This window comes from Leptopilina boulardi, unplaced genomic scaffold (genome assembly GCF_019393585.1).
Source record: "Leptopilina boulardi isolate dan_hultmark-lab unplaced genomic scaffold, ZJU_Lbou_2.1 LbouV2_379, whole genome shotgun sequence".
Lineage (NCBI taxonomy): Eukaryota > Metazoa > Arthropoda > Insecta > Hymenoptera > Figitidae > Leptopilina > Leptopilina boulardi.
In genome coordinates this window covers 884,598-904,718 of record NW_026137950.1, presented here as the reverse complement: position 1 = coordinate 904,718, position 20,121 = coordinate 884,598, and the positions used below count along the sequence as shown (strand labels likewise).

The window sequence follows — 20,121 nt, the reverse complement described above, 5'->3', positions numbered from 1 at the left end:
CAGGAAAATTATAGCGAACTTGATTCGGATCAATTTACATAGCATTGTCAAGGAAAAATCAAAAATTTCGAAAAAAATAATTTATTCTCCCTAGCGCACACAATATTCAACCCAGACAGATCATATTTAGTATACAAATGTATTTTTACGGGAAAAATACAGGGGAAAAAAAGCGGTCACGATTAGAGTTGATGATTAACTTTTTATCAAGTTTTTCAAGAAAAAATGACAATTTTAGGAAAAAAATGTATTTTTCCACCAAAAACGAACAAAATTTTATTTAAAGGAAATTAAATTTATATATTTTAACGTATTTTTACGTGTAGATTACAAAAAAAATATAGCGAGCATGATTAGAGTTGATTATCATAGCGTTGTCAAGGAAAAACCATGAATTTTTACGAAAAATACCTAAAAATGAGTATGTACCCCCCCCCCCCCTAGCGGCCACATCTTTTGACATAAAGAGCTCAAATTTGACACACTTACGTATTTTTACGTGAAAATTACAGGAAAATTATAGCGAACTTGATTCAGATTAATTTACATAGCGTTGTCAAGGAAAAATCAAAAATTTCGAAAAAAATGATTTATTCTCCCTAGCGCACACAATATTCAATCCAGACTGTTCATACTTGCTGTAAAACTCAATTTTTGCGTGAAAAATACAGGGAAAAAATGTAAGCGCGATTGGAGTTGATGATCAATTTTTATCAAATTTTTGAAGAAAAATGATAAATTTCAGAAAAAAATGTATTTTTCCGCAAAAAACGAAAAAAGTTTTTCTACAGTGATTCAAATTTATATATTTTGACGTATTTTTACGTGTAGATTACAAAAAAATATAGCGAGGATGATTGGAGTTGATTTTTCTGGAATTAATAAACAAATTTTATTTTTTAGATAACTTTCGATTTTTCCTTGACAAGCAGCTACTAGCCTTATATCAATATCTTAAGTTTTATCTCTTTTTGACTTAGAAAGATAAAATTTAATATTCAATATATTTTTAAAATGTAAATACAATAAATATATTGCGAGTTGAAATAAAATTATGTTTCTTATATTTTTTTAGTAAAATATTTTTTAAAAAATAAAATCGGACAAGTGCGAGTTACACTCGCACTGAAATCGAGGGTTCCGTACTAGAAGCGAACTTATTTGGTATAAAAACAAATGTTTAAAAAATATGTGTTGTATGACAACTAATATAAGTGATACGAAAAGGAACAATTTTCTTGAATTTTACAAAATTGTTCCTTTTTGTATCACTTATATTAGTTGTCATACAACACATATTTTTTAAACATTTGTTTTTATACCAAATAAGTTCGCTTCGAGTACGGAACCCTCGATTTCAGTGCGAGTGTAACTCGCACTTGTCCGATTTTTATTAATGATTTCTCAATGGGTACATCTTTTAACTATTTACTATATTTATAAAATATCAACAAATAAATAATTATTATTAACTTATTTGTAAAAAATAATTTCCTTTACTTACCAATATTAGTCTATTTTTATTATCCAGCATAAAAATATACCTAAATTCAGGTTATGTTTTTCAAAACAATATGTCAGCTAACAGATCAAAACAGATATTTCTTGACATGCGTACGTTGATGGTATCTGTTTTTTTGCCACCTATGGGCTAGCTGAGTACTTGTCAAATTTTCTCGGTATAAAAATTATTTGTAGCTCAAAACAAATATCACGATGAGAAAATAATTTTTTTTCAAATTTTCTCTGTAAAAAAATTATTTGTAGCCAAAAAAAATATCACGATGAGAAAACAAATTTTTTATCAAATTTTCTCTGTAAAAAAATAATTTGTAGCCAAAAAAATATCACGATGAGAAAACAAATTTTTTGTCAAATTTTCTCTGTAAAAAAATTAATTAAGGGGAGATTACGTTGATTTTTTTTAAAAAAATCGGAATTATTCTTTTTTTTATTTTTGGTCAGTATAACTATTTAAGATCACAGAAAAATTAGTCTAAAGTATTTCTAAGATCTAGAACTGATATAAATTGAGTAGCAACATGCAACAACTCACCGAGCGCGCGAACGCACGCGTTTATACTGATCGGGTAGCATAGTAAATGCCCCAGAGGCACTCACTGCTACTTGACTGTCATAAGATTAATTGAAAATGATCTTTTAGAAGCGAAAGAAGGATCTATGTATGCGAAGTCGGTATCGCCGATTGTTTAATTTCTGCTTAAAAAACTTTAAACGCGTTTTTCTCAAAACTGCATATTTTTAACTTTGTTACACTCTCATTTTAAAACTATTCAATCAGTTAACTTCAAATTTGGACAGTATGTTCCTTGCATGTGTAGTTTTCGTGTAAATTTCACCGAAATTGATACACCGAAATTAGTATTATTAGTTTTTTTTTATTAGTAGTATTAGTTTTAATTTCTCATATTTGTTTAAATAATCAATTTTTATAAAGTTAAATTTTTTTTTAACATCTAAATAACATAAGCTTTTAGTTTAATAAGTCTTCAATTCAATTTATACAATATAAATGTCGAATTTTCTATTTCAAAGGTATTTTTACTCGAACTGCGCCGTAATTAGTGCATTTACCCTATTGGCTTCCAATAGTGGACCACGTTTTATTAAATTTTGGGATGGTATTGTCATTATTAGGTCTCCAATATTGTTTTTTCATTGTCTGCCAAGACATATAACGAATATTCGAATGTTTGGTTAATAATTGGCTACTAAGATTGGACCATTGTTGATAACCAATGATTGGCTTCCAATACTGTCCCAATCTTTGTAGGCAATTAATAACCAAGCTTTTGAGAATCCGTTTTTCTGTCTTGGTAGCCAATGATGAAACAATATTGGCTACCAATGATTGGTAACGGCGTGATCATCCCAAGATTTTATCAATCGTAGTCCAATATTGGGTGCCATCATTGCACCAATATTGGAACGACTGGCTCACAATGTTGGTCCATTTTATTTCCCATTGGGAATAGAGCGATCTCATGCGCATCCTTAACTACATTTGGTAGCATTGGAAGTGCTACACTTATGTACACTATAGACATTTATATTTCGAATTATCGATTAATAATGTACGATCATATTCTACAGATAATAAACTAATTTTTAAAGCAAGAAAAAAATTGTAAAAAAATTTTTTTTACACGAGTTTACCCCCTTAATACTACTTTTTAAATTTAGTTGAGGATATTTTGTACTGGGCAGAGTAGTTAAAAAGTAGTCAAATTTACTAGTTTTTTAGTGTATTAATTCATATTCATTAAATTTATATTTATGAAACTGTTGTACTATTAATATATATATATATATATATATATATATTTATTGTTTCAGGTCAGATGCAAAAGAAGAAATATCAAAACTTGATAATTCTGACACTTCTTTTTTTTAAAAAAACATGTAAGTTATAAATCGTGGTCATGACTAGAAGTTTTTTTTAAATGAATTAAAAGATTTTTTAAAGTAATACACTGAAAGTTAACTATTATTATAAAATAATATAAGTTTATTTATACTTTATTATTAAAGCTTATTTAGAAAGTTTTCGTTTAAAGATGAAACTTATCGATTACTTTTGAATGATCTTAATGATAAATAATTTTAGAACATATATACTGGTAAAAAAAAGCTTTAAGGGATGCTTTAAAATTTTTTGATTAATTTTGGAGGACACTACGCCATATCAATGTAGTAAGTCGCAACTTTGAAACTATAAAACCATAGTTAGCTTCCCCTTGCTTTGAAAATAGTCTTCTAAATTAGTATACCTCTTTTGCACTCTTACAAAACTACTATAATACTATGGAGTCTTAGTTGCTTCTAAGAGCATAATGGATCATGTTCTTAGAGTATATAGTTGAGTTTAAGAAGAAGGGAATAGAGGAAAGGACTTAGCGATTGCCAGCGCTGCCAGCAGCGAATACAATTTTACTTTAGACTTCGAACGACGCGTCAACATCCAAGTTAAAAATAACAGTTCAGTCTGTGAACTAGTCGACATCGTCGTCGTTGTGGTTCTTCTTTGCAACCTATAATCTCGTCGACAATGAATATAAATAATTTAATTGATTTATGATATGTTGCATACACTTGACGTAAAATAATAATTTTTTCACCAATTCATTTCGAAGATAATGATGAGGCCTAAATTAAAAAAAAAGAATTGATTGTATTTAATTAAAAATTTTTATGTATTTGTATAAATTTCTAAAACATTTTTAATGTATTTGATGGACTATGTTACACCTCAGATAATACAATATTTTGTTTTGAACAACAAATTTACAGCAGTTAGAAAATTCCTCACCACATGGGAGAATTTGCTTTGTAATTTAAGTGCAATTTACTTGCCAGTCTTTAAAGTTTAATAACATTTTACTTACAGTATTTTTCAATGTCAGTTGTAACTGCGCAATAATTTTTAAAGATAATGATAAAAGTTCTAAAACAATTAAAAACATTTTTGGGCTTAAGTGATTTTAAAAAAATAGAATTAATTTTATATACAAAGGACTTATAAATATAAATTCCCGGTTTTTTTTATTTTTTATCCAATTTCTATTTATCACAATATTATCAGAATGTCTATATAGCGAACCTGGAATTCGGGCAAACCCCGGAAATTTCGTTCAACCGGGAAAAAACCAGAAAAAATCCAGGGGATATTTTTTCATGTCCTGGATTTTTTCATAAAAAATAAAATACTTTTTTCGGGATTTTTGACATTCGATAATTTAGATTTCGGGAAACTGGACATTCAGGAAAAAGATATTCTGGAATTTTGACGTACAGGGAATTGGATTTCGGGAATTTGACAAAATTGGGTGGAAAAACTGACAAGGCGCTGATCAGTTTTCCTTAAGTAGGACATTAATCTGGAACAGCGTCACGAACATATAAGGGGCTGGTCGGTTTCTCTGACATAGGCCACACTAGAGATAGGAAAAATTCCAAATAATTAATAACAATGAGTGTAAATTATGAATAAATAGCATATTTGTAGAGTATTTTGAATTCTTTCTATTTTGAATTGAATGGTAACCTACACGAAAATTATTAATTCATGCAGTACTGATGGGTAAAGCCAAAATATAATATGTATATAATACCTTAATTAGAAAATATAGAAAAATGTAATAATAATTTGAAATTTCCAAATTTTAATAGAATACATTCATAGAACTTAAAATAAACGCAAATGTATGAAATAAATACATCTGACGCATGAGGGGAATCGAACGTATGATTTCTAACGCTTTACCACTACGTTATTATCGTTCGCTAGATTATAAGATATTTTTTTAATTGAATTTATAAATTAAACTAATAATTATTACTTACATAAAAAATGAATAAATATCGAAATGTAAAAAAAAAATTTGTTTAACCCATGCGTGTCTGAGCTGGGACCCTCCGACCCAGTCAATTTGCTTTTTCATCTACTTCTATTTAAGAAAATATTTTTTCAAAATCGTTATCAAATTGGATAAGCTGATGCTATAACGTACATTTAAAAAAGGAAAAGAATTTTCTTTTCTTTTCTTCTCTTTCTAATACATTATTTTATAGCTCTTATTTACTAGGTACTAGGTAACTAGCTGAGCTGGGTCCCTCGGACCCAGACAACTTTTTTTTCACGTACTTCAACCTATTCGCTTGAAAATCGTTACTTGGGGGTTTTCGAGGTTGCTGATTATGAATCCGGTGTCCGTTTTTCAAAATTCAAAATGGCGGATCCAATGTGGCCGACAACTTTTGAAAAAACTTAACGTATTCATCTGAAAATAGTTACTCGGGGGTTTTCTGGGTCGCTCATTGCGAATCCGGTGTCCATTTTTCAAAATGCAATATATCTGATCCAATATGGCACAAGAATTTTAAAAAATTGTTCTGTATCGCTTGAAAATCCTTACTCGGGGGTTTGTGGGGTCGCTGGTTACAAATCTGATGTTACTTTTTTAAAATTCAAAATGGCGGAACCAATATGGCGGATAAATATTTTTTTAAATTTGACGGTCTTGCTTAAAACTCGTTATTCAGAAGTTTTCAAGTTCGCTGATTACGAATCTGATACTAGTAAATTATATTGCCCACACAGCACAATATCCTGTTGTAAGCTTACCTTGAGTTTAAACCTAAGATTCGTTAGCTTACAGCGTAAACTTCAGGTGAGGATAAGGACAAGCTGCAAATCTCCTCTTTACCGTAAGCTGTAGTGTTAGATTGTAGTCAGCTTACAGTTAAGCTTACTATAACCTTACTGTAAGCTTCCCGTAAAGTTTCTGTAAACTTTGTGTAAGCTTACATTATTATTAATAAATGTTAATAAATTAATTAAACAATTATTTATGCGCAGTAGTTTATTATAGCTTTTACGGCTGCGCAGTAGATTTTAATCAACTATTCCCGTTAGAGTTGTATATCCTACATCACAATATATATCATCTGGTGTGAAAAAAAGTTAAATATTAATAAATAATATTAATAATATTAATTAACAATAGTGTAAGCTTAAAGGAAGTTTACATGAGGCTTACAGTAATCTTACATGGAAGCTTACACAGAAAAAAACTGAACTCAGAAGGAGCCGTATAGACGGCTCATTTTGATGTGCAACAAAAATAAACCAGGTTGTTGGCGCCACTGTCTATGTCGTTTAGCATTGGCCTTAACTTCACATGAAGTTTACGCTGTAAGCTAATGAATCTTTACAGGAAAAAATAAGTTTTGTTTCAAACCCGAAAAGAAGCTAGTTTCAATATGGGACACAAACTAGACTGATATAGTTTCTAACTCGCTCATAGAATAAGTCTTACTTATTATTACTTTTTAGGCCTATTGTGGGGGCTAACAATAAGCTGCCTTTTGAAATAGAAAGTAGCCACAAGCCCGAACCTACGCTTAAATCAAGCCACTGTGCGGTATAAAAATTAGCTAACATAACCTAAACTTTTATGAAACCTGTCAACCCATATTATTGAAATTTTACACAAGTTTTGAAACATCAAACAACATCTTATTGATATAAATCATACTTTATATCCTTAATAAGAAATCTCTAAAGAGTAACGTAACGCCTATCCCATTGGTCGATTGTCGCCGTGGCGTCTATTCCATTGGTCGAATTCTTATTTGTCATCTTCGTCTCGCAAGAGCGTAAAACAGACACGATCTGACCGCGTACAGATTTACCGACACACAGAAATAAAAGTGGTGTGTGCGTCAGTTATCTTTGTCAAGCAACGACATTCAACTGACAGAACTTATATTTGATCGAATTTTCATATGCTCGATTTTTTGTTAAATAGAATAGCCATTTAGACGAATTCTTATTAGACAGAATTTTAATATAAAGAATTTACTTTTATCCGAAGTTTCATTTTTTAGAATTATTATTTCACAGAATTTCTCTTTCATCGTTTTTTCACATTATAAAATTATTACTTAACCAAATATTCATTTAACAGAATTTCCATTTCATCGATTTTTTATGTGTCAGAATTTTCATCTTTTTGAATGTTCATTAAACAGAATATTCATTTAAACGAATTTTTATTAGGTAGAATTTTAATAGGAAGAATTTACTTTTAGCGGATGTTTTATTTCTTAGAATTTAGTCGAAATTTTATTTAAAGAATTTCTATTTGATCGAATTTGCATTTGTCCGAATTTTTATTAACTCGAATTTCTATTAAACAGAATATTTATTTAGACGAATGTTTGTAAGACAGAATTTCCATTTCACCGAATTTTTATTTGTTCGAATTCTTATATTTGAACGTATTGTCATTTGAAAAAATTCTTAAAACGTCGAATTTGCATTTGACCGAATTTGCAAATGTCCGAATAAGCATCCGGCAAAAACGATTCAACCATTTGCAAATTCGACGTTTTAAGAATTTATTCAAATGACAATACGTTCAAATAAGAATTCGAACAAATAAAAATTCGGTGAAATGGAAATTCTGTCTTACAAACATTCGTCTAAATAAATATTCTGTTTAATAGAAATTCGAGTTAATAAAAATTCGGACAAATGCAAATTCGATCAAATAGAAATTCTTTAAATAAAATTTCGACTAAATAAAAGTTCTGCAATGCTAAAAATTGATTAAATTAAAATTCTGCTAAATTATAATTCTAAGAAATAAAACTTCCGCTAAAAGTAAATTCTTTCTATTAAAATTGTACCTAATAAAAATTCATTTAAATGAATATTCTGTTTAATGAACATTCTAAAAAATGAAAATTCTGACACATAAAAATTCGATCAAATGGAAATTCTGTTAAATGAATATTTGGTTAAGTAACAATTCTGTAATGTGAAAAAACGATGAAATAGAAATTCTGTGAAATAATAATTATAAAAAATGAAACTCAGGATAAAAGTAAATTCTTTATATTAAAATTCTGTCTAATAAGAATTTGTCTAAATAGCTATTCTGTTTAACAAAAAATCGAGTATTATGAAAATTGTGAGAAATAAAAATGCGATCAAATAGAAGTTCTGTCAATTGAATGTTCGGTTATATAAAAATTCTGTCATATAGAAAATCGGATGAACAGAAATTCTGTAAAATAATAATTCGGTCAAGTAAAAATTCGGTTAAAAGAAAATTCTATCTAATGTAATTCTAACAAATGGGAATTCTAACAAATTAATTTTAGAACTTATTCATGCGCCCCAGTTAAACAAATTAAAGTAAACAAATTTTTTTTAATAGGAATGCTATTGTTATGGCGGCCTAAAAAGTGATAAATAAAAGATAGAAGTATAACTGTTGAAAGTTGCAATAAAAGAATAAATGTTTTCAAAATAATTAAAATTATTGCGAGTAGGTATTATTTATGCCAGATTGAATCAAAATGAATCATGAAAGTTTTGAATATATTTTCGAATTGATTGAAGGTTCAAGAAGAAGTAATTCGTAAAAGCATTCAAAATTGGAAAATTTTTTTTCATTAAATATGGTTTAAAGAATGTTTTCAATGATTTAAAATATTTTAGACAACTTTGAATGTTTTTACGAATTATTTCTTCTTGGACCTTTAATCAATTCGACAAACTATTTAAAACTGTCATGTTTCATTTTGATGTAATCTGCCATAATGAATATTTGCAATAAATTGAAATATTTTATCGGACATTTATTCTTTTATTAAAATTTTTATAGTTCTACTTTTCTACGCCATAATAAAAGCATTCTAATTAAAAAAAATTGTTTGTGATTTTAATTTTTTATTTATTACTTTTTGGTTCATAAAGAAAAGTTGCTTAGGTTTGATGGTTTTCAAAATGTGTATATTTAGGTAAATATTTTTTTAGCAAATATTCTACTTCATAAACAAAGATCTTAAGAGATTCCATGAAATATTTAAAAAATTCTATAAAGTTTCTAAAAGGTGAAATATAATTTCTAAATATTTCTTTAGGTTTCTAAAAAGTTTCATCAAGTTTCTAAAAGGATCTATGAAGATTTCAGAAGATTTCTTGAAATTTTTAGTTGCTTTCCTGAATTTTCTAGATATTTTCATGAAGTTTTAAAAATTTTGATGAAGATTTCCTAGATTTTTCCATTATGTTTCCAAAAAGTTCTACGAAGTTTATACATAGAAAGTTCCATAAAGATTCTAAAAGGTTATTCATTCAGTTTCTTCAAAAGTTCTACGAACTTTATAGGTATAAAGTTCTATGAAATTTCAAGAAAGTACCATTAAGTTCCTAGAAGGTTTTATGAAGTTTCTGAAAAGTTCCATGAAGTTTTTAGGAAGTTTCATGAAAACTCTGAAAAGTTCTATGAACAGAAAGTTCCATGAAGTTTCTAGAAATTTCCGTGAATATTTTAGAAGTTTTCATGAAGTTACTATAAAGTTCCATGCACATTGTAGAAGGTTTTATGAAATTACTAAAAGGCTTCATAAAACGTTCTAGAAAGTTTCATAAAGACTCTCTACAAGGTTTCATGAATGAAAAGTTCCATGAATTGTCTAGAAAGTTCTGTAAAGATTCTAGAAGGTTTCATTAAGTTTCTATGAAGTTCCATGAAGGCAATAAAAAGTTTCATTAAATTTTTTTTTAAATTCCACGACGTTTCTAGAAAATTCCACAAAAATTCTAGAAGGCTTCATGAAGTTTCTACGAAGTTTCATTAAGTTCCTAGAAAGTTCCATGAAGTTCTTAGAAAGTTTCATGAAAACTCTGAAAAGTTCTATGAACAGAAAGTTCCATGAAGTTTCTAGAAAATTCCAATGAAAACCCTAAAAAGTTTTATGAGGTTTCTAGAAGGTTCCATAAAGTATATAGATAATTCCATGAAGATAGTACAAGGTATTGTGAATATAATGTTCCACAAAGTTTCTCAAAAATTTCAAGAAATTTCTAGAAAATTCTACGGAATTTCTATAAGTTTTTATAAATTTACTAGAACGTTCTATGAAGATTCTAAAAGTCTTCATTAAGTTTCTAGACAGTTTCATTAAGTTTCAAGATGGTTCTATGTCCTTTCTAGAAAATGACAAACCAATTTCATATAAAAGCATTCTAATAAAATGTCGACTTTTAAGAGTGTTGACATCATAAATTCCGGTCAAATAAATTATTATCGACAAAAGATTGAACTTTTGATTAATTTTCAATCATAACACATTTTGACATTTGCAATATGAATATTCTTTACTTATTTCTGGTCAAGCACGAAATACCAACTTAAAAGGCGCGCGCTTGCGCGCGCAGTCTACGTCTAGTATATATATATATAAAACAAACAATTCATGATATGAAAATGTTTTATAAACATAGTTTTTAAATTTTTTATACAGGAATGAAGATGTGAGTCTTTTGAATTAATTCTTTTAGTTCCGATTAACTATAGACGCGTTACATTTTTGGAAAGGCGTCCATGACACTTTTAAGTTATGTTTAAACTCAAGGAAAGCCATATTGGATCCGCTATTTTGAATTTTGAAAAACGGATACTGGATTGTTCATCAGCGACCATAAAAACTCCCGAGTAACGGTTTTCAAGCAAATATGTTTAATTTTTGAAAATTCGTCCGCTATATTGGATCCGCCATTTTGAATTTTCCAAATCTGACGTCTGATTTGTAATCAGCGACCCCAAAAACCTAAGAATACCCAGTAATACTTAAATTAAATTAATTATTTTTTTTGTACTGTACACTCAAATTCGCTCTGTCGAAAAAGGTGTCACGACACGACTTTTTGAAGGCTATTTATGTACCCTAGAGTATCAAAAGATTAAATATTTTTTGCAATTATATTTGCAAAGTTTTACAATTATAATTTAGAATTGAAATATTCAATATTCTGCTATTAAATCTTGTTTTTATGGAATTGAAGCAGCTGGGTCCCTCGGACCGAGCTCAGGCACATGAGGGTTAAATAATATGTTATAAACTAATTTAAAAAAATATTATTATTATATTATTATAATAAATTAAAATAAAGTAATTAAAAAGTTAATAAATTTAGTTAAAAATTTATATTTAAATCAAGTAAATTTTGCAAATTAATTTTTATTTACTTTTTAATTTCTTAATTTCATTCTAATTACTTTATAATAAAGACTTAGCTAAACATTGGCTAAGCAAATGGCTCATTGTCAGTACTGTACTGCCCTATTGAAAATCCCCTCGTGGGATCCTATATATGTTCCCATATCGGTTCCTCTATAATAACCCTTATGAAATCCTAGGTCCCACATGGGTATCCACATGGGATATGATTTTATGTAGGCATTTATAATTTTGTTTCTTCATTGAAACCTATGTGAATTCTTACATTATTTCCTATAATTTTTCTGGCATATTATTTTTGTCAATTCCCTACGTCAATTTTTGCAAAAATAATTATATTGATATAAATGAACAAATAAAAAGTACTTTTTGCTTCCTCGTGGAGAAAGCTTTCTGGTCCTTTCGTTTATAAAAAATTTTCAAAGTGGTGGAAACAAATTTTTCTCTATATAGCAACATGTTATATAATATCCTGATCAATTGTCCGGATGTATGTATGTGTGTGTGGATTCCTTTTTTGTTTATACGATAACTTTAACAGGTTTTAATGGATTTAGATAAAATTTAGTAGGCTTATTTATCATATTAATATCTCAAAATTGACCAAAGGATTTTAAAAAATAACCAAAAAAAAAATGTTAACGTCTTTTTTCTAAAAATTTTTTTTAATTGAAAACATTTTTAAATAGCAAAATTTAAGGTGATATATAATAATAAAATCGCCTTCCTTACGTCAAGACAAATCGATTGGTATATATAAAGTATAGTTTTGATTTAAATTTACACAATTAATGAAAATTAAAAAATCTATAATTCACATTTTGGCTATAAAATTTTGTGATTATTTAAATTTAAGTTTATTTATGAAATAATTGTATTCCTTGAATTAAAACGAATCGATTTGGTATATATAAAGTATACATTTGAGTTAAATTTAATAAATTAATAAAAGTTAAAAAATCAAAAATTCACATTTTAGCTGAAAAATTTTGTATTTATTTAAATTCAAGTTTAAATATAAAATAATTGTGTTCCTTGCATTGAAACAAATCGATTGGCATATATAAAGTATACATTTAAGTAAAATTTAAAAAAGTAATAAAAGTTAAAAAATCAAAAATTCACATTTTGGCTATAAAATATTGAGTTTTAATTCAATTTTAATCATTTAAATCACCTAAATGAGTTGAAGAAATTTATTGCTTTCTCTGCGAGAAAGCAAATTTTTTGCTTCACACATACATAAGGAAGTAAAATGTTCATTTTGAAACAAGTAGGGGTTCTTTATGTTCATAAAGGACCCTTTACTTGTTTCTTATGAGTCGAATGAATATTGCAATAAAATCAAAGTAGTTTTTTATTATTAGACACTTAAAGTACTCCTACAGATTTGTGATTTGTAAAATTGTGTTCTAGTAGTTCACACGTAATTTGTTATAAAGAAATTATTAATTACAGCAATACCATAATTATATTGATCCACTGAAAAATCTTGTTTCGAGAAAAACGCGTTTAAAGTTTTGGGAAAAGTTACCACATGGGAGTTTTTGTTACTGCAAAGAAAGGATTCATATTTGTTGCATCTTAAAATGAATTCATGTTAAATGACATAGAACGTGGCGCCATCTGCCTTTCTCATTTTTGATGCGTATCAAATTGAGTAAAAAATTTGTACTCAATTTGAGATTTTTTAGTTGACTTAAACTTATAGTTTGGTTGCTTAAATACCAACAAAATTTTTTTTGTCTCAACCAAATTTTGGTTGCTCTAACTAAACATTTTTCTCATTGTACCTTAACCTTAATGCAATTTATGTTGTGCTATATGGAAAGAACACTGTTACTATTAGCTCATGAGCCATGGAGTAGTATAAGGAGACCGAACGACCATGTTAAATCCTCGTTAAAAGTGGACCACTTTTAAGTACCCGATAAACCTCATAGGAAAACACGGAATGAAACAATAGCGCCATTGGTTGTGTCAAACTCAGCCGGTGAGTCAGCCATTGTGAAAGTTTTGAAAGATAAGGAGGGAGTTATGTTTTTGTTTTTGGGTTATGTTCAACGTACTTCCGATTTTTACCACTGTTTATATACTTTCCACAAGAGCGCTTGTGTTCCATTCCGTATTTTCCATGAGACTTAGAGGGAACCAAAAAGTGGTCCACTTACTGTGTACCCAGCAAACACTGTTATATATCTGTTCTAGAACTGTTACAAATTTCTTGAGAACATGTTCTGTAACTGGTTAAGAACGTGTGAGTCACTGGTTACGCAAAACGTCGTACTCAGCAGGTATGTTCAGATATGTAACAAATCTAGAACGCGGTTACAAAGTCATTTGTAACAGTTCTAGAACTGTGTTGTAACAACTATGAAAAGAGGAATGTAACCAGTAAGGAACAGAGTTCTGTATTTGTTACGTAACTAAATTACGTAACAGGGATAAAAAAATATTATATATGTGTTACGTAAAAGTATCACAGTGTAGGAACAAAAATCTATATTTGTGACATAACATTGTTTCAGTATGAATATGTATCATAGTTCTTTAAATGAGAAGAACAGTAACACAGAAAATTGAAAGGTATTAAAATAAGCTGCAACGCTTCTTATTTTAATCCATTTTTACTTATTTTAATACCAAAGTGGATTAAAATAAGAAACATTTGATTAAAATAAGAAGTGTTGCAGCTTATTTTAATACCTTTTAGTTTTCTGTGAATGTAACAACGATCAAGTGTTGTTATACATGTTGTCCCGAAATTTCCAAGACATTTGGGTATTTTGTAACGATCTTATTTTTGAGAAAAAGAAACTTAAATGAAAGATTGTTCAACAAAATCAAATTGCATATTTTAACATATTTTGCTATTCTGAACAAATTTTTAATTTTTTTGTCAAAAAGGCTATTATTACGCGATATCCAGACATCCCTAAAATTTTAGGACACCCTGTACTATTGTGGTGCATAATAAAGTTGTTATTAAGTTATTTAATTTATATTTAACACATTCTTATGTCATTAAAAAATTAAATGTAAATGTTTATATCGAGTTAATTTGCTTTGACATACTGCTTTTTTCTTACAAATGTATGCACAAATGCTTTATGCTTGTTAATATAATAGAATTTTATTACTATTGTTACTCACAAAGTTAATATTCAAATAACTATATATCAAATACACAAAACATGTCTTATTATGAAATTAATAATTTTTTTTATTACAAATTTACATCAGGGCGAAATATATATGTGACACGGACAGTTAAAAGGGACTTACGATCCGAAAAAAAGATTTCGAGAAAAACGACTTTGAAGTTTAGCAAGTTGGTTTTGATGCTTGTGAACGTTTTAATGAATTGAAACTTGTTACTCGGAGGTTTTGGGGGTCGCTGATGACGATTATGATGTTATTTTTTGAAAATTCAAAATGGCGGATTCAATATGGCGGATGACTTTTTTAAAAATTGATCAGATTCGCTTGAAATTCGTCACTCGGGGATTTTCGGGGTCGCTGATTACGAATATGGTGTTAGTTTTTAAAAATTTAAAATGGCGGATCCAATATGGCTGAAGACTTTTTTAAAAATTGATCTGATTCGCTTGAAATTCGTTACTCGGGGGTTTTTGGGGTCAGTGATTACGAATATGATGTTAGTTTTTAAAAATTCAAAATGGCGGATCCAATATGGCGGATGACTTTTTTAAAAATTGATCGGATTTGCTTGAAAATCGTTACTCAGGGGTTTTTGGGGCCGCTGATTACAAATATGATGTTAGTTTTTAAAAATTTTAAATGGCGGATCCAATATGGAGGACAACATTTAAAATTTGTTCGAATTTGTGTAAAACTCAAAAATTTCGTTGGATCCGCCATTTTGAACTTTTAAAAACTAACATCGGATTCGTAATCAGCGACCCCAAAAACCCCCGAGTAACGAATTTCAAGCGAATCAGATCAATTTTTAAAAACGTCATCCGCCATATTGGATCCGCCATTTTGAACTTTTAAAAACTAACATCGTATTCGTAATCAGCGGGCCCAAAAACCCCCGAGTAACGAATTTCAAGCGAATCCGATCAATTTTTAAAAAAGCCATCCGCCATACTGAATCCGCCATTTTGAATTTTCAAAAACTAACAGCGGATTCGTAATCAGCGACCCCGAAAACCCCTGAGTAACGAGTTTCAAGCGAATTTGACTAATTTTAGAAAAGTTTGTCAAATTTGATTTTGTTGTACTTTTTTTTGTCAAAGTACCTAACTTTGATGTGAAATTGTTAAAAAACTAATGCAGCTAGAAAGTTGCGGTTTAATGCGTTGGAAAGAGCGGCTTATTTACTATAAGAATCAATAAAAAAATGAAAATCGATTTTTTCGGACCGTAGGTCTCTTTTAACTGTCTGTGTCACATATATTTACAAGTATAAAATATGCATCACACATTCAACATCAAATTAATTATTTACGTGCAGAAGTGGAATAACAATGAAGCTATCATTTTGATTAATTTTGAGTCACTTTCTTTTAATGGCATTAACATGAATTATTTGGTTCGAAGAAAGTGTTTCAGAATTTTTAATGTAAATTAATAGAAAAAGAAAAAAGCTAAGATAAGCAACTACTATCTTGGATATAAAACCACATATACGGCACTGTCAAATTTAAACTGTTCAAATTTAACTTTATATTTAAGACAAAGGACAGCTACATAACATTGTTCCGACACAGTTCTAGAACTACGTTGGAACATCACTTGCAGATTATTTGTGACTAACGTGTTACAGAAATGTTACGTAACATTGTTACAGAATTGTTCCGAATTGTAGTAACAAATGTCTTCCAGAACTTAACAGCAACAGAATTTCAGAACAGCTACATAACATTGTTCTGGCACAGTTCTAGAACTACGTTAGAACGTCAGTTACAGGTCACTTGTGACTATTGTGTTATAGAACTGTGACGTAACATAGTTACAGAATTGTTCCATTTTGTAATAACAAATGTTTTCTAGAACTTAACTGCAACAAAATTTCAGAACAGATACATAACATTCTTCTAGCACAGTTCTAGAACTACCTTGGAACGTCAGTTACAGATCATTTGTGACTTTCGTGTTATAGACATGTTACATAACATTGTTATAGAACTGTGACGTTATCATAATATAGAACAGTTCTGTCACTCTTTTGTAACAACTGTTCTGTAAAACTGTGACATCACTGTTATAGAACATTTATAGAACGTGTTTGCTGGGTACGTTGTTCGGTCCATGGCATGAGCAGTCCATTCATATATAGCATAGATATAACCTAGCGTAAATTGCAAGAAATCCATGCTGATTTATAATGGATTTCGAGCAAATTGTGTATAAGCCATGCAATATTAGTATAAGCCTTTGTGATATTAGCAAACGAAGCTCTTGAGAAAAGCGCACGAGTAATTCTTGTGAGCTAATAGGTACAGATTTCTCTCTGTGTGGTATTTCGAAATATTTTAATAATTTTATATAAATCAATGAAGAATTTAATTTTTATTTAAAAAGAACTATGTAATTACTTAAATTCTATTATTTGTACGTCTAACACAGGTCTACAAGGTATTTTTTTTGAGATATCAAAGTGGTTCCCAATGTAATTTTGTATCTTGAACACGATCCCTAGTTCCAAAGTTGCGTATCGCGTCAGGATTTTGAGTAAAGTGGGGGTAAAGTCTCCAAAAACCGTGTTTTTTAGGGTTTTCAGTATTTGTTTTCTCCTTAAGGGGAAAGTCAAAAAATGTGTAAATTTCAGAAATTTTTTTCTCAAACGCATTGAAATAAATTAATACGAGTGTTTGTGGATGTTTTCTTATATATTTAAACCTTCGAAATATAATTTTTTTATTGAAAAAAATAAAATTTAATAATAAAATAAACGTCATATACTCGCTGCTAAAATTTTCCCATTGCATCCAATCTAGGTTCAACAATTCTTATCAAAAACAAAAAAACAAAATTTTTTCTTCTATCGTACACAAGTGCCTTCTGCATAAATAAATTTTTTTTTTAATGTCGAATTTAACATTTTGGTTTAAGAAAAAGTAAGTTTTTTTTGTCGAAAATTAAAATTTTTTTTCTAAATCGTGTAAAATTTTTAATTTTCACTTTTTATCGAAATCTTTTAATTCATATAGAAGGTTATAATGTACGATCAAAGAAAAAATTTTGTTTTTTTGTTTTTAATAAGAATTGTGGAACCGAGATTGGACGCAATGGGGAAATTTCAGCAGCGAGGCGTTATATATATGACATTTATTTTATTATTAAATTAAATTTTTTTTCATGAAAAAATTATATTTCAAAAACTTAAATATATAAGAAAACATTCACAAAATCTCGCATCAATTTATTTCAATGTGTTTGAGAAAAAAAATTCCTGAAATTTACTTATTTTTTGACCTTTTATATAATTATGTAGGCACCCCCCTTAACTTGACGTGATAGAAACTTCTATATAGGCTTAAATTAAAGCTTATATCTTGCACTTTAAGATTCATATGCGCAAAATAAAAAAAAATTAGGTACAAGTCACCCAAGAAGATTATTATGGTCATTATCTCCATTTTTCAAAAAAAAAGTCTCTAGCACGTCAGGTTAAGGAGAAAGAAAATACTGAAAACCCTCAAACATACATTTTTGGTGGTTTTAACCCCAATTTTTTTCCATTTTTTTTGTCTTGCATATATGGGACTTAAAGTGTAACATATAAGCTTTAATTTAAGCCTATATAGAAGTGTCTAACACGTTGGGTTAAAGAGAGAAAAAATTAAACCGTCAAAAACACAATTTTTGGAGACTTTATCCCCTCTTTACTCAAAATCCTGAGGTGATACGCAACTTTGAAATCCGGGATCGTGTTCAGCACACAAAAATACATTGGAAACCACTCTGATAACTAAAAAAAGAAGTCTTATTTTGTAGATCTGTGTAATTAATTAATAATAATAATTAAAATTGTTTTAAAGAAACCGAAAGTTAACCGAACTGGGTTAACTTTCAGAATATCCAATCCCCAGGGGAGTTGATACTCTGTGTGTATTTTCACTTAAAAATTTTAAAACATAATCTATAATTTTTTTCTATTTAGGTCCGTTTCTAGAAAATCAATTTTCAAAAAAATCTAAAGACTATATCCCAGATAGCACCGAATTTTGCAGGAAGTTAACTACCATAAGTTTAGAAGTTAACACTGTTAACTTCTCAGAAGTTTTAAATGTCCTCAGAGTTTAAGTTAACACTGTTAATTTGCTGGAATTTATAAAGCTAAATTTGCCGAAAGTTTTTTTAGTAAGTTTGCGTAAATTTTGAAAGAAGTTTTTTCTGATAAATTCAAAATTAAAAAAAAAATTCTTTTTCAAGATGTATGTATTTTTAGTACATCCATAGCTTGTCGTTATAGGTAAATGTGATTAAAAAGTATTGCGCAGCCCTAGTTGCCATAGAAAACATCTGCGCATGAAAATAGATTTTTAAGTTTACCATAAAAATTTTGTGTAAAATTACAAAGCAAAACTTTTAGCAAATTTACTTTTCTAACTTTTAACAAGTTGACAGTCTTAACTTAAACTCTGAGGACATTTAAAACTTCTGGTAAGTTAACGGGAAGTTAACAACGTTAACTTCCAAACTTATCGCCATTAACTTCCTGTTAACTTTCTGTAAAGTTCGGTGCTATCTGGGATATGAGAGCATTGGTTTTTTAGTTTTATTGAAAAGCTTGTAATATTTGTAAAATAAATATTTATTTATTGTTTCCAGTCATAAAAGAAGCCGTGCAACACCTATGCACTAATCGTCACTAGATGGAGAATTTTATACAACTTTAAAGCAATTTTGAAAAAAAATATAAGAGCAATTCTATCCAAGTCTAAAACTGGTTCCACACATACTGTATGATGATGTTAAGAGCGATAACAAAGGAGACTTCTCTCTTTTTACTTGCCTACGTACTTTGGTGTGCTAAAATCTTCATTAAAAGAAATAATCATATACAACAGGCATAATTATGAATAATACTGCCCGACCGTGTAACTAGGAATCAAACATACGATATTGATCATTCAACCATTATATATTGAAGTTCCACAAAAACTGTATGATTGGAACAAAAGTTAAATTGCTGTTAAAGGATTGTGCATGGGTAAGATTACAAATATTGCATTTTTATTGTAAACCCCTGCTGTAAATTTCCATACCCGTGCAGAAATTGTCCCATTTTGCCGTATTTAAGGTAGGGCTTTAATCAGAGCCTCACCACTTTCCCTGTTTGAAGAAAATACAAATGTAAAATATAAAGTTTTTAGGATTCCTTTTTATAAAAAAGTTATTATCAATTAAAGGAATCCTTTATACTACTGTTTTAATAGTTTTTATATTTTTGGGGTTTCAACAGAATTCCCGGACGATACCCCAAATAGGATATATTCACTATCTCTAAATTTGAATCAGTGGAATTTCACTGGTGAACCAGTTATAAGTATACCACTGGTTTCATTCAGTGAAAATTTCACTGGAAAC

The 20,121-nt window shown here is 28.9% G+C and overlaps 1 protein-coding gene across 8 annotated transcripts in view; it reads left to right on the top strand.

The window, feature by feature from the left end:
* LOC127287967 (uncharacterized) overlaps nt 1–20,121 on the top strand; it is a 140,470-nt gene that overhangs the window by 95,544 nt on the left and 24,805 nt on the right. For 7 of the 8 annotated variants that reach the window (XM_051315138.1, XM_051315131.1, XM_051315136.1 and 4 more), the window contains one exon: nt 19,363–19,744. In XM_051315138.1, the coding sequence (XP_051171095.1) occupies nt 19,700–19,744 (45 nt within the window). In that variant the 5' untranslated portion in view covers nt 19,363–19,699. Of the gene's footprint in view, nt 1–3,357; nt 3,424–19,362; nt 19,745–20,121 lie in introns of all 8 variants that reach the window. The other variant, XM_051315132.1, reaches the window with a different exon arrangement.